General features: G+C 43.0%; 1 protein-coding gene across 1 annotated transcript in view; it reads right to left on the bottom strand.

Moving 5' to 3' along the window:
* The window catches only part of LOC135218897 (H/ACA ribonucleoprotein complex non-core subunit NAF1-like), a 101325-nt gene extending 94812 nt beyond the window's left edge, over window positions 1-6513 (bottom strand). The window contains exons 1-2 of the mRNA XM_064255342.1: window positions 6420-6513; window positions 5917-6281 (exon numbers count right to left, since the gene is read on the bottom strand). Of these exons, the coding sequence (XP_064111412.1) occupies window positions 5917-6281; window positions 6420-6513 (459 nt within the window). The remainder of the gene's footprint in view (window positions 1-5916; window positions 6282-6419) is intronic.
* Between the last annotated feature and the right edge of the window lie 9980 nt (window positions 6514-16493).

Below are 16493 nucleotides of genomic sequence, written 5' to 3' on the forward strand. Positions count from 1 at the left end.
CTTCACTTTAAAATAAATTGCAAGTCTCTAGAACAATATCTCGATTTATGGTGAATTTTTGTAAAAAAATATTTTTTTTTCTCTCCGCGCGCCGATTCTCGGCCGAAAATCTCCGAAACGCGTAGGTCACATTCTCCTAATATTTGTGCCTTTTCATATTACTTTTTTTATAGGTTTATATATGGAAACGTGCGCAAAAACATGCACAATATAACAAAAAATATTGGAAGGTTGTAGCATTTCTCATTTTTTGAAATATTTGCATATAAAGTACGATAAATAGGAAAAAAACTACAATCGGTCAACTTTGACTCAACCGAAATGGTCGAAAAACGCATTTGTAACATAAAAATCTTACAGTCTAGTAATATTCAATCATTTATCTTCAATTTAAAACATATTGCAAGTCTCTAGAACAATATCTCGATTTATGGTGAATATTTGAAAAAAATATTTTTATTCCGTCCGCGCGCCGATTCTCGGCCGAAAATCTCCGAAACGCGTAGGTCACATTCTCCTAATATTTTTTTGCCTTTTCATATACGCTTTTTTAGAGTTTTATATATGAAAATGTGCGCAAAATATACACAATATAACATTGGAAGGTTGTAGCATTTCTCATTTTTTTTTATATTTGCATATACAAAAAAAATTTTAAAAACAAAAATTCGACATTCGGTCAACTTTAAAAACTCGTTCGAAATGGTCGAAAACTGCTTTTTAATTTGTAAACTAAAAAATCTTACAGTATCGTATATTCCATCATTTACCTTCATTTTGAAACAAATTGCAAGTCTCTATAACAATATTTCGATTTATGGTGAATTTTTAAAAAAATTATTTTTTTACGTCCGTGCGCTACGAATTCATGCATCATTTTGTGATAATATTTTCTCTGTGATGCTTTTATCGTTTTACAATGTGTTATATACCAAAATGATCGCAATTTAGTGCACATTACAACGAAAAAAAAGTAACTTGTTACCTCTAACCGTTTTGCGCACAGCGTGATTTGAAGACAATTATATATGAAATTTCTTTTTGCGCTATCATATATCGCATTATTTATATATGATAATGAAATTTTTTTTCATTTCTGATGTTGCATACTAAAACTTCAAGCAATGACAAAATAAGGAGCCAAAAATGAACTCTTAATCTTTAAAACTAAGCGCGCTGTGATTTTTTTGAAAAAAATATTTTTTCCGCTTCCGCGCTCACTCTCAAACCCCTCCGGCACACGGGAGTCATTTTTTTATTTACCGCTCCGGCGTTAGAGGGTTAAGGAGCCAGGTAAGAAAACACAACTTGTTGAGCAGCCACCACAGGTCCACGGAAAAAAGGGTTCCAAGGACTTGTGGCCAAAGACTCGAAGGTAGAAAGTTACAAACGTGGTCCTGATGAGACCACGTCTATCTTCCAGTCCAACATATTCTTTGGAATGCGAGGAAAGAATTAAGCCATAGATACCATGTGCTCTCAGGGAGAGCATACAGACAACGTTATCATCAGCTGCAGAGAACCTCCTCCCGATCTTCTAAAAAAACCAGGAGAAAGACATGTCCTTAGACACTTCTCCCAAGGTGAGTCAGTACTAGTGAAAGTTATCAATATCCATGTCAAGGACATAGTAATGATTGATCTGGATCAATGACTATAAAGTCCAAGGCACAGGGGATCATGAGACTCGAACCTGGCAACAGATGCCAAATGATTCGGAGTTCATTACAACATCTGAGATGGAGTCAAGACATCAATACCCACCATTTGAAGGGTGATAGTCTAAGGAAGATCCATGCAAATAGTCTAACCTCTTTGCCAATGCTCAAGAGAGACCAGATGCAGTCTTGAGAAACAAATCTTTGTCTGATGATTCTCGCAAGGTGTGCATGCTAAACAAGAGTCAAATGTTATCTAGAGACCTGATGTCCCTGCAATACGAATTCATGTGAAAGACTAGGCCGAATGTGAACCTACATCTTTCACAAATGGACTGGAGAGAGGTAACTCTCACAATTCTGACCAGAGAAAAAGTCCTGTCAACGACCAACCAGAGAAGACAGCTCCAATCCCTGGAATGTCAGAGGACTGAAAGAAATATCCAGCTACTTCCGTTGCTGCTCAGCGAGGAAGCCTATGCTTGCAGAGAAAGCTGGAGAGTCTTTCAGCCATGAAGACATGGAGATTGTACTATCTGAGGAACTGTTCTTGCATCACTGGCACACAAGGTTGGGTTAGTGAGGAGCTCCTCTCATTACCTTGGAGGCAGAGTTGGCATTTATTTTCAATTTTGGGCGAACAACATCTTTTGAACACCTTACGAATTAGAACAAATTTAGAAAGGAGACAAAAACCATAGTTTGTCTGAAAAAGCAATTAAGAGTCATCACAGTGGCCCATGGGTCACCATGGGTCAGGTGCGATGGAGCAGAAAACCTACAGACTTCTGTTGTACTGGGCAATGAACAGAAAGATTGTAAGGAGTCTGCTGAGACACATCTCCGTTTGATGATTCTCGCAAGGGCGTGTGCGGAGCACATGACAGGAACCCTAAACGAGACTCAAATGTTGTCTAGAGACCTTAGGTCTCTGTGGTGGCAAGACAAAAGGGTTCCTCATTAGCAGTTAACCCTCGACTGAGAAGAAACAATACTAAGAAGAACAATCTCTCTATGAGTAAGCAGTACCCTGCCCCTCACTCAACTCCAGAGGATGAGTTGTCTGCTGGAACATTTCATCCTGAAATGTGTTTAGCTGATAAAGCTATCGAGAACACTATAGTCACCCCCTTGAGCAACTGTGTGTTAACTGCAACAGGAGGGAAATCAAACCCTCTTCTTTGGTGATAAATGCCACTACTGTGGTGTTGTTGCTTAACATCACCACTGGATGCAACAAAATCAAATCCCAAACCTCTCGGGAGGCCCGAAAGGCTGCCTTGAATTTCAGGATATTGATGAGGAGGTACTACTTATCTTCTCAGTCAAACGCCTGAAGACAATGGTCCTATTCCTTGGTTAGTGCATCTGATAACAGATGCATGTTGAAAGGATAATATACTATAAGTATACAAGTACCCCTCGTTTAAGGATGGGGTTCTGTTCCAGCGACCACATCATTAAACAAATTAGTCTTTAAACGTGTTATTCTGCCGTAAAAAGAGTACGTCGATAAATGAGGAGTACTTGTATTCAAAGGTTCCTGTTGATCGAGCACCAAAATATTTCCTTCTTCATTATAGGAATAAAGGATTAAGGATTGGAAGCAGGCCTTTATTTGCAAAGCTGTTACTAAGGAAGGCTTCTATGGTGACATCAAGACACCAAAGACGACTTGCTCCTAGCCAAATTGGCAGTTCCTGAAACAAGAACACAGTAGAGGCAGAAGTTCTATGGAAAATTGCCGAGACCTGGAAGAAAGCATAAACTTCTGAAGGATACCTACTACTGAGTCTCGATGTGCCCTAATGAATTGTTTATTTAATCTATTGGCCTCTAGCACCTTCTGATACTTCACAAAATTTTTATCCTCGCATCAGACAACTCTATATTTTCACATCAAGAAAACCACACTCATGCCTAAACAGCTAGGTTACACACGTGATCATCATGCACAACCGAAACATTTGGCCTCTAAAAACTCTTTCCTATACAGTCTAATGCTTTCATCTCTGCTTGTTGTTGATGACATAATGCAGAAACAGATAAGTACAATATTGTACAGGAGAAAGTCAACAAGAAATAGCCAACATTTCTACGAATGGCAATTCAAACCGTTCATACAAGGAGACGGTATGAAGAATTCTGACAAGAACGTACACATTCCAACACCATTTAGTGGGAAACAGGTGATTACAGAGACAGTCCTAGCAGGTTAATGGAGCATTATTTTTTTTATACTTTGAATAACGATTGCACCTAATGGCATGAAGATATAAGCTAATTCTAAGAGTACAGTACTATAGGAAAGATTCATTCCAAATAATGTTTTATGCAATGTTTTACAACTGAGTATGACATATTACTGTAAATACTGTATAAAATGGTCCACACACACAGCAAACAATGCGCTGGTCCCATGTCCCTTTTCTTTCCTCCCACCCAACCATCCACAAACCTGGTCATGATAAGTTGGTTACAACTGTACATAAAATACATAAACCTTCATTGTTTCTTATTATATTACACTTTTTCTTTTCCCAAAATCCTTTTTCTTTTCCCCAAAAAAATGAATTCCAATTGAATATTCAGTCAAATTCAACTTACATAACCTAATAATATAGCAATTGCATTCTAAGCTTTCCAAGATGGTGTTTGGTGGCAAAGAGATGATATAGTACACTGGAACCTTGACATACGATTGCCCTAATATACGAATGTTTTTGAAGAATACAACCAGAAAATTTGCGAAAATTATGTGCTTTGATTAATTACAAACGAAATATTTGAGATATACGATTTATTTTTAAACGATGTGATAGAGTTTTATATGGCGAACCGATAAATGACGTTCACAGTCCCTGTTTTTGTTTGGTGCTGGGATCGTTAACCTTCAACACGTCGGTTGTTTAGTTCATTGTATTTGGTGGCCTATTTTTTTTTCCGTTTATTTTATTTTGTTTTTGGTCTATTTTATGTTAACCAATGGGGTCCCAAAGCTAAAAGACACAAAGCCAGGTGATAAGAAAAAACCCAAGAAAATTTAATTTCGATGGAAAGCAAAACATGATTTGGCCAAACGAGTTATGGTCGCAAATCCTTCTAACAATATCCACGATCATCAAGCAAAGGAAGAACTATAAAAAAAACCTTCCACAAAGGCATCACCAATTATTTTCTAAACTACGAACCTGGAGTTAAAAAAATATAAATAAAAATTAGTTTTAGCAAATGTTATTTTCTTTTGTATTTTATTACGTAGTTTATTATTGTAGCATACCATATAACGTTAAATAAAAAGAGAAGCACAAATCGTTCCCATGCAACCCACCCTTCCCTACCTCAACTCCCCCTGCTGGCCTCGACGTCATCTTTCGTTGTGATAAGCTAAAATTCCTTTCTTTTTTTTTATTGTGTGTGTTTATTACACTTACTCGTTTATTTTTGTGTATAAAAATTGTTGTATATTTATATGTAATGTTTAGGGCTGTGTTTTTATGGTGGGTTGGTTTTCATAGCGCTAGAAAAACGGATTAAATACATATTAACATTATTTTAAAATGGGAAAAAATGCTTTTGAGATACAACTGTTTTGATAATAAACCGAAGATGGTAATGGGAAAAAAAAAACCAACCAAGAATTCGTATGTCAAGGTTCCAGTGTATATGCATACATCAAAGTCCAACAGCCTCCCTTCAAAAGCCAAATGGAGAGTTGTGACAAACAAGCATATGAGCTGCATCATGCCTAAATGAATGTACTATAAAAAGTCTAATGCTTGGAATATAAAACAAGAAATAACCTTTATAAATTTGGATTATCAGACTTATGTATTTTCACAATACAAAGGGAATTTTATACTGTAACACACTGATCATGGGAGAATATAATGAGTCATTAGGAAACAATAGGATTCCTTGCATATCTATTAAAATGTTCACAGTTATTAGTAGCTATATTATCAGTTCTACCATTAATAATCACAACAGATGAAAATACTTCACAGAAAGGTCCATCAGTCTAAAACTTTTCTTACCCTCTGATGAACTTGAAAACTGGGTACCCAAGATAAGTGGGAACTTGAAATGATTGATTTATACCTAATTATTAACAACATATTGTATGATTTTCATTTACCACAACCCCTTACTGTTAATAACGAATAAAAACTGCTACTATATTCCTAAAAATTCACACAATATACAGGGCCAAGTGATGAAATACAAAAGAATGAAACAAAATATAATAAAGTCTCACCTTGACTTGAGATTCAGGCACCAATGAAGATTTGGAAGAAACAGAAGTGTTGGGGGTGTCATATTCAGTCATGCTCGAAGACTCTAAAGTTTGAACTACTGGACTAGTTACTGCACTCCTGAAGCTATCCAGAGATTCCTGAGCCAGAGTAACATCTACACACTGATTACTTACAACAGCTGATTGACCCAAATTATCAGAATTAGTTTCATCAGCTTTGGAAGCTACTTTGAATGCTGTTTCTCCTGCTGCCACTGTAGCAGTGCTTACAATTTTCTCTGAACAAGGAGTACCTAAACCAAGACTCGGAGAGTTTTGGGTTTTTTCACTTTCAATATTTTTTGTAGTACCCGCCAACCCCTTTGCTATTAATCAACTAACCTCCTCCAGCTATCTGCAACTGATTGACAAAATCCTTCACTACTTGCCGACTATGCACTGACCCTTGTACCTGGTATCTAGCCCCAAGCTTTAAATGTTGGGCATCACTAAATCACTGTTACCTTGTTCAAGATCATCTGTGTCAACACATGTAACAAAAGTTTCATTGTTATCTTCACTGTCTTTCTTTTCAGAACAAGAGGGTAGTTCTTCCATTATAACATCTTTTGTAAAACCAGCAATTTTACCCTCACACACACCTTCTGAAGTGACATCTGAGGATTCAATTGATGATGACAGCAGCTGACAAGTTTCTAACGATCATGCCGCGCCCGAGGACCTAGAATGAAGTAGCCCAGACCCATCCATGGTCACCTGATTTTCCTTCAGCACTTTTTTTTCCTTTTTTTTCCTCTTCTATGGCCACCATGACTGGATAATATCTGTAAAAGCCACAAAATGCACAAATCAATACTGGTTACCATATAGTGAAGCTAAAACAAAAGTGTTAAGTACAAGACACAACTACAAGTAGGCAAACTGCATACTATAATATCCACCCTCTTGACTTCTAACAAAAACTGGTAACAAATATGTTAAGGGAGTGTACAAACTACAGGTTCTCCGTACAAGCAATAAAATGTTCAACTAAATCACACAATTGTTTTTGAAAGTAAAGACTGGTATTTTTCCCTAACCTTATACAAAACCTTGAAGGGTTCCTTTACAACAACGGTAGTTAATTTCGGCAGTAACTGCTTGTCCAGATGGTCGGTCGGGAGTCCCGCCCAACTGGAGATAAACATATCACTTTCGCTTTAGGGCCAGGAACAGAGTGAGGGGGTGGCATGGAGGTTGGGACCTATATAATGTTAAAGGGACCTCAGGTTTGTAGTTATGAAAAATACAATTTTACTTTCAAAAATTGTGATTTTGTTTCCGACACATAATACGAAACCCTCAGTCCTTTTAACATAAGGAACGACTCACCTTTATTGGTGGGTGGAATCCTGAGTCTTGTGAACAGACTGGTGTTTTCGCCCACCATGGGGTTTCCCCTCCCTGGTTGTATTGAGCAGAAAGGGGGAAACCCTAGTCTTCTAGTCCAACTGATCGGTAGTGGTGCACTGCGAAGATTCAGTGGTCAGAAACCTCTGGTACCAATTCATAAGAGGGATGGCAAGCGTTGGCCTCTTATTTGAAATCAGCAAGCAAGAATTAGGTCCTATGTAAGAGCCAAATTTTAAAGTATTGTTGGGTTTGTCCTTTTATTGGTTTCGTCCAGCTTCCCCCCACCCCCCATAATTTGCTAGGGAAGGGACGCACGGAATGCTTCTCAGCCACCCTAAATGAAAGGGATAGAATGGAGCTCAGTTACGTAGCCTTTACCTGCAATCGGTCCTGTCCAGCATGGATGACCAGCATGGCCCCTCTGCATAGCAGGGAGAAAAAAAAAAAAAAAAACAAAAAAAAAAAAAAAAAAAAAGGCTAAAGGAGACAGCCAGTACAGGGGAAAAAAAAAAAGAAAAAAAAAAAAAAAAAAAAAAAAAAAAAAAAAAAAAGAGGAGGAGGAAGAGAAGCCAGTCACACTCTCATTCACTCTCCATTCATGCAGTCTCACAAGGACAAGATGCTACTTGTCCTGTAAAGGAGCTGGGTAAGCTACACAACTAGAGCAGCCACCACGGGTGCCAAGGAAAAAGTGTTCAAGGACCTGTGGGCAATATCCAGAAAGTAGGAGTTGAAGGTGGTATGGTTGGCCCAACCCCTGCCTTCAGTACCTGTGCCACGGACAAGTTCTTGTGGAATGCAAAGGTTGGACCAATGCCTCTGACTTCGTGGGCTCTCGGACGAAAGGTACTGGTGTCGGCACTCCTCTTGGAGTCGTAGGCTTTCCGGATTACCTCACGAAGCCAGAAAGAAAATGATATTGTTATGTTACAATAAAGTTTCATACATACTTACCTGGCAGATATATACATAGCTAAGACTCATCCTCGTCTCCCCGACAGAAATTCAAATTTGCGCGCCACTCGCTACAGGTAGGTCAGGTGATCTACCGGCCTGCCCTGGGCGGCAGGACTAGGAACCATTCCCGTTTTCTATCATATTTTCTCTCTTCCACCTGTCTCCTGCGGGGAGGCTGGGTGGGCCATTAATCGTATATATCTGCCAGGGTAAGTATGTATGAACTTTATTGTAACATAACAATATCATTTTCATACAATCACTTACCTGTCAGATACGTATATACATAGCTGATTGGCAACCCTTTGTGAGGTAACGAGACAGCTACTTATGGAATAGACCAGGTAAACAACATATGTTGTAGGTATAAAATAAAACCTTGGTTCCTACCTGATAGGTGGTAGACTTCGTGGGTGTTTGCCCAGTAGTCTGCATCACCTCAAGAAACTTTAGCGAGATATATGATCTATGGCCAAGAGTTCTTGTGGGTCTGCCGATGGGGTCTTATCCGCTTACTCGGCAGAGCCTGAAAGGACTTTGTCAATGGGTGCTGATCCACTTATATGACAATACACCTTATGAAGGAGCATACAACCAATCCCGACCACCTGATCCTAACCAAATGTTAGAAATAAAGATTGTTCCGAGTTATCCCCGAACTTCACAACAACCATAAACTCAAAAAGCACATACGCACACATATAATTTTTCAAAAAAAAACAAAAAAAAAATTTTTATACTCATCTAATTAGATATCACAAGAGTTCTTACTGAACAACAGAGAACGGCCACCCGTTGCAGCACCAAGTCCTTTTTGTTAGAAGAGACTCTAGAAACATATCTAAAAAGAAGGTAAGGATATACTTAAGGACTTGGTGTTGGCTCCCATACCCAGGATCGTATCCGCGATACGAAAGGACCCAGAGAAAAACATTTCTCATAGGGTCACACGTACGTCTCTCAAGTAATGAGATGCAAATACTGAGTTGCATCTCCAAAATGTCGTATCTATGATGTTTTTAAGTGACATATTCTTTTGAAACGAGAGAGACGTCGCTACTGCTCTCACTTCATGAGCTTTCACTCTTAACAGTCGGAACTCTTCATCAGGACAGATCTTATGCGCGTCTGTAATGACGTTTCTCACAAAGAATGCAAGAGCATTCTTGGACATCAGTCTTGTGGGGTCTTTTACCGCGCCACCAAAGACCTTGCCTAGAGCCTATCTGGTGCTTTCTCTGAAGGTAGAATTTCAGAGCTCTTACAGGACATAGAGACCTCTCTGCTTCTCTGCCTACGAGACTCGATAAGCCTTACTTCGAATGACTTAGGCCAGGGATCTTGGGATTCTCGTTTTAGCTAAAAACAGGGTTTTAAACGAGCAAATAGCTGAGTCTCCCTTGAATCCTACTTTATCCTGCAGAGCATGTAATTCACTAATTCTCTTTGCCATAGCTAAAGATAATAGGAATAGGCATTTCCTAGTGATGTCTCGAAACGACGCCAGATGAGGAGTTCGAGACCTTTCGGATGACATGAACTTGAGTACCCCCCAACGTCTAGGGTTCCAGTTAGGAGGGACCGGTTCCTTAGACTTTTGAAGTCTCAAAGGACCTTATGAGATCGTGGAGATCCTTGTTATCTGCCAGATCTAATCCTCTATTCCTGAAGACTGCCGAAAGCATACTTCTGTATCCCTTTATTGTGGATACAGCTAGATGAGATTCTTCTCTCAGGAATAGAAGGAAATCCGCAATTTCTGCTACAGAGGTAGTGGAGGAGGACAACTTCTTAGTTCTGCACCACCTTCTTAAAACCTCCCACTTGGACTGATATACTTGTCTAGTGGAGGTTCTGCGGGCTCTCGCGATCGCGCTTGCAGCTTTACGAGAAAACCCTCTCGCTCGACGAGTCTTTCGATAGTCGAAAGGCAGTCAGAGCGAGAGCGGGGAGGTTTTGATGATACCTCTGGAAGTGTGGCTGTTTGAGAAGATCCATCCTTCTTGGAGGGATCTGGGAAAATCTACGATCCACTCCACCACCTCCGTGAACCAGTCTTGAGCCAGCCAGAAAAAGGGGGCTGATCAATGTCATCCTCGTCCCCATTTGAAGCCACAAACTTTTTCAGCACTAGTCCCAGGATTTTGAACGGAGGAAAAGCGTAGACGTCTACGTGAGACCAGTCTAGCGGAGGCGTCTACCATCAGAGCTCGGGGTCTTCCACGACCTGAGCAAAAGACTGCCAGCCTTTTGGAGATGAACGTGGCGAAGAGATCCACATGAGGCTCCCCCACAGAGACCAGAGATTTTGACACACATCTCTTCGTGTAGGGTCCACTCTGTGTGAAGGACCTGGTTCCTCCTGCTGAGCCTGTCCGCCCTCACATTCTTTCTCTCTGAACGAACCTTGTAAGTAGGGAGATGTTCCTCTGAGACGTCCAAAGTAAAAAGATCTTTTGTAAGTTCGTAAAGGAACAAGGAGTGAGTCCCTCCTTGTTTCCGAATGTAGGCAAGTGCTGTGTTGTCCCCACATTTACTTGAACTATTTTGTTCGAAACAAGAGGTTCTAGACTCTTCAGAGCCAGGTGTCGGCGAAGAGCTCTTTGCAGTTTATGTGCCAAGACACCTGTGCTGCTTCCCAGGTGCCTGACACTTCCTTCGAGGCCTAATGTTGCTCCCCAAACCTTTCTCCGACGCGTCGGAGTACAACACTAGGTCTGGGTTCTGGATTTTTAGAGAGATTCCTTTGTTCTCCTTCAGAGGGGGCAAACCACCATTCAAGTGCGGTCTCATCTCCACTGGAATGGGAAAGGCGTCTGAAAGATGTCCGGTCTTCCAACTCCAAGACCTCTTGAGGAAGAATTGAGCGGACACGTAAATGAAGTCTTTCCTAGTGGGAAGAACTGTTTCGAGCGAGGAAAGGTCCCTAGAAGGCTCAGCCATTCCCTCGCGACGTCTGTTTTCCTTCCCTAAGAAGAAGAGAGACTTTCTGCAAACCTTTTGCGATTCTCTCTTGCGAAGGAAATACTCGAAAACCCCGAGGAATCCATCTGAATCCCCAGATAGAATAAGTTCTGTCTGGGGGTCAGCTGTGACATCTCGAGGTTTACGAGTAATCCCAACGATCTGATCAGGTTTAATGGTCAACGTAAGGTCCTTCAAGCCACTGTCTCTCTGATCTGGCCTGATGAGCCAGTCGTCCAGATACAGAGAGATATTTACACCTTTGAGGTGAAGAAACTCGCCACATTCTTCATCAGGCTTGTGAAGACCTGAGGAGCTGTGGAAAGGCCGAAAACACAAGGCTCTGAACTGAAAGATCCTTCCCCCCGTCATGAAACGGAGGTACTTCTTCGATGAAGGGTGGATCGGGACGTGAAAATAGGCGTCCTGGAGATCCAGAGACACCATCCAATCTCCTTGTCGCATTGACGCAAGAACTGAGGCAGAAATCTCCATCGAGAACTTCTCCTTCTGAACAAATTTGTTCAGAGAGCTGACGTCTAGTACTGGTCTCCTGCCTCCCGAGGCTTTCGCAACCAGAAAAAGGCGATTGTAAAACCCCGGGGAGTTTTGATCCAGTACTAGTTCTATCGCTCTCTTGTCCCACATCTGATCCACCATCGATCGAAGAGTATCTCTCAGCACAGGATCCTTGTACTTGGCTGTTAGTTCCCGCGGTGTTGACGTTAGGGGAGGAGTGTCCAGGAAAGGGATACGATATCCCTTCCTTATTACAGACATGATGAAGCGTCTGTGGTTTATACGTGCCCAGCCTCCACAAATCCCAGGAGCCTGGCACCTACTGGTGCTTGGAGGAGAGAAGCATCACTTTCCCTTTTTAAAAGGGACGAAAGGCAGACCTACCTCTCTTCTCAGGAGCCTTCCTTCTTGCGGAGCTCTGGAGGTCGGGCCACCTCGAAAGGGCTGAACTGATGTACTCGGTCCTTTCTTTTCCGTTGCAGTAGCAGGTTTCTTCTTCCTAGCTGACTGGGTAAGAAGGTCTTGAGTCGCCTTCTCAGTTAATGAACGAGAAATGTCCCTCACTAACTGAGAAGAAAACAAAAGTCCGATAAAGGAGAGTACAGAAAGAGCTGCCCTTTGGAGAGTGGGAGACGCTTTCGTCAAAAAGGCACTAAAGACTGTCCTCTTCTTAAGAAGACCTGCTCCAAATAAAGAGAGCTCCAAAACGCAAAACCATCCTGTACCAGCTTTGGTCAATACAAGACAGAAGACATAGAAGGACTTCTGGGTCGAGTCCTTCCGAATCATGGGCCTTCTTGGACATCACCCCAAGGGACCAATCTAAGAAGTTGAAAACAAAACTTCTAATACATGGAAGAGTCCCTTGAGGAGATGATCCAGTTCTGAAATGCCCCAAGTCACACGGGCAGAGTTCAAACCTTGCCTTCGAGATGCATCGACTAAGGTTGAAAAGTCCGCTTCTGCCGAAGACGGAGAGAAATGCCCATATTCTCTCCCGTCTGATAACCAAATGCCCCGTTTACCAGGAGTCGCTGGAGGCATGCAGAGGACCGTTCTAACCAACTCCTTCTTTGACTCCATCCAAGAATTTAAAGAATGAAAAGCCCTCTTCGTGGAAATGGCGGGCTTCATTCGAAGAAAAGACGAAGACTTCTTCGCCTTTGCGCTCGAGAACAGAGAGCGCGGAGAAGGAGGAGCGGCAGGGGTCAAATCGTCTCCATACTCTTCCAGAAGAAGGGCTGTAAAACTTTATAGTTAGAAAGTCCTTCTCTTCCCTGATACTCGTCTTCCAAGTTTCCTCCAACTCGGGGTCTAGAGAGTTTCTGAAGATAAATCAGGACGTCTTTCCTCTGGGGGAGACAAACTCCTGATGGGAGAGGGACTGAGGGAATGATATTCCTTCCTCTTCAAAAGTCTGAGCTTTAAGAAAGAAGCTTCTTCTTGGTAGGCGCCAAAAGCCTAGACTTCACTCCATAAGCGGATGACGCCTCACGCTTGGATGATGCTTCTCGTCCGCCAAGAATCCTGGCTGACGCCTCGCATTTGTCTGATTGTTGACGTCTGGATGAAGCCTCGCGCCTGGAAGACGTCTCGCTCTCAACTGGCGTCCTGGCTGGCGCCAAAACTTTGGCTGGCGCCTCGCGCTTATATGACGCTCTGTATGACGCCTCGCGCCTGTAAGACACCTCACGCCTATCTGGCGTCACGTCTCTGCCATAAGGTTCCCTAGATCTCGATCTAGCAACCGAAACTTCTGCAGAATGTTTGGAAGACGAAGCTTCAAGTCTGCAAGACGCCTCTCGTTAGCAGGAGAGAGAGGAACGAGTCTTCTTGATTGAACCGCGAAGCGTCCTTCTTCGAGGAGGATCTCTCGCTAACACTCCCCACCAAAGAGGCTAGCTGCTCTTTGTACAGCTAGGAGAAATTTTTCCTTGAAGCTTCTCCCACGTCATCTTCAATCGGGGGAGAAGTAGAAGGCAAGCGTTCTTGGTACGTCCATGTAGGTGACGCTGACGCCACCTTCGCCTTTTTAACCGACGAAGGAGCTTCATCTGAGAAGCGCTCCAGGCTTGAATCCAATTCAGGTTCTCTCAAATGCCGTTTTAAAGGCCTAGAAAGGTCCGAATCCTTCCACCCTCATTTAGGTGAGGGAGAGGGAGAGGAGGAGAAACACTCTCGCAGGACGCTTTTTCTATAGCGGCCCTGAGCAGCCTGAATCGAAACAGAGCCTGCTGAAGGGACGTCTGACCGTTGGGGATTCCCCACGACCTCCTTAAGGCTTTCGACTTTCCTTCTTCCTCTGGGCATGGGAGCTTGGAAGAGGTATTTAGGGCTGGGAGCGTCGCAGGGACGATCAAACGCCCCCTCCACAACACTGGGAGAACTCACTTCACTGTACATTTCACTTTCACTACCCTTACCTTGTAAGTCCGCCATTTTGGACTTCATCTTATGAATAGTGGCTTTCAGATCGGCGATTTCAGAGGCCGATTCTGAAAGTAAAGCTTGTGAAGTCGACATATAGGGAGAATCCAACTCATCAGGATTAGATATAGGGTCAATTAAAGGCTCAATAGGCCTTGTACTCACACCTTTCAAACGTCTAACCCTATCTCTCTCTAACTTCTTCAAATAAGAAGTTAAAGTCTTCCATTCTTCCGCATTTAATCCCTCACATTCATTACAGGTATTAGTAGAAGAACACTGAAACCCCCTACATTTACGACATACAGTGTGAGGATCAACCGAAGCCTTCGGTATCCTCACCCTGCAGCCTACATTCACACACTTTCTCACACTCACATTTGAGTCAGACATACTGAGAAAAATCCAAAAAGCAAGTCCAAAATCAGTCCACAGTAGCGAATGCCAAAAACCACGATCCAGATACGTCACCAAAAAGCCGAGAAACGATGATCAAAGGTTGAAATAAGAATCTAAGTCAGGAGGTAGTAACAACAATGTTGATACCACCTATGTATATATCTGACAGGTAAGTTGATTGTATGAAACAGTGTTCTTGGGCACTTCTTTCTTGGTCACCCCGGTGCTAACGAAAAGGCATCAACACTCAGGCCTGAGGTGTCGAGTTTTCTTCAGATAGCGCCCTAGCACCCGCACAGGACAAAGCAGCATCTCATCCGCATCATTATCGGTGAATTCTTCCAGGGAGGGGATCGTGAAGGACTCGAACCTGGCGTCAGGGACCGAAGGGTTCTGAGTCTTCGCTACAAAATCTGGAACGAAATCGAGCGTAACTGATCCCCATCCCCTCGAGTGTTTAACATTGAAGGAAAGACCATGAAGTTCTCCTACTCTGCTCGCCGAAGCCAGAGCCAGCAGAAAGACGGTCTTGAGAGTCAGATTCCTGTCTGACGACTCTCAGAGCAGCTCGTAGGGTCTGCGAGTCAAGCTCCTTAAGACAAGAGTCACATCCCACCCTGGGGGCCTGAGTTCCCTGGGTAGGCAACACCTTGCAAAGCTCCTCATTAGGAGAGAGATTTCCATGGAGGAGGATATATCCACTCCTCGCAGTTTAAGGACTAGGGCCAGAGCGGCTCTCTAGCCTTTGACTGCCAACAACAGAAGACGGACCACTTTCCCTGGTATACTGCTGCAGAGGACTGTCTGAGGTAACCAGCCTTCTCTGTTGCTGCACGGCGAGAGAAGCCTCTCGCTCGCAAGAGATGATGGATAACCACCAGCAGTGAAGACACGGAATGAACTGCCTGGTGGTACCATTCTACATGCGATTGGCACAGCAGGTTGTGCCATGGGGGAATCTCTCGCGATGCTTCCAAGAGAAGAGCCAGCATGCACCTGCATCGTCAACTGGTGCAACAGAAGGGACACTAGGCCCGCCTGTTTGTTGACGTATGCCAGTACCGCGGTAGTGTCGCTCATCAACACCACCATGTGTCCCATCAGTCGTTCCCCAAACTCTTGGAGTGCAAGGAACGCAGCCTTGAGTTCCAGGAAGTTGATTTGAAGGTGCCTGTCGAGATGGTTCCACACTCCTGCAACCAGCAACTCTTCCAGGTGTGCGCTCCAACCCTCGGTCGATGGGTCTGAGAACAGCAGCATCTCAGGAGGGGGAGTGTGATGGGGCACTCCTATTAAGAGGTTTCTGTCGTCTAGGCATCAGGCCAGGTCCTTCCTTACTTCCTCCGTGAGATGAACCAGGAAGTTGACTACGAGGGAGAAAGGGACACGACGTGTCTGTCATCAGAGGTGTCGAGGGAGAGCTTTCCGACGACACCTTGGCGACTTTACATGGTTTCCTCCTCTTCTCGTACAACTCCCACTGCTCCTCCAACCAGGAGACACAATTATCACAAGGGATGGCCCAAGCATTCATGCCATCGATTCATGGGACTGCATGGTGTCACAGCGATGCAATTCCACAATAAATGAACAAAAATAATGAAAAAGTTACTTACAATTTTATACACACTAGTATTCTTAAAGAAATAGGTTGAAGTAAGCAGCTTTAGATTGATTTCCAACAATAATCTCACGACAGAGGCGGGCAGAGAGGCGAGCACACTACTGTAACCAGCAACTCTCCAGGTGTGTGCCTATTAAGAGGTTCCTGTTGTCTAGGCACCAGGCCAGGTCCTTCCTTACTTCCTCCGTGAGAGGAACCAGGAAGGATGTGGATCCCACGCCTGTGAACATCACTCCTTTAGTCTCACTGAAGAGACCGCAGGTGAAGATGCCCATGAGGGACTAACTTCTCTAGT

Source organism: Macrobrachium nipponense, chromosome 1 (genome assembly GCF_015104395.2).
Source record: "Macrobrachium nipponense isolate FS-2020 chromosome 1, ASM1510439v2, whole genome shotgun sequence".
NCBI classification, from domain to species: Eukaryota; Metazoa; Arthropoda; class Malacostraca; order Decapoda; family Palaemonidae; genus Macrobrachium; species Macrobrachium nipponense.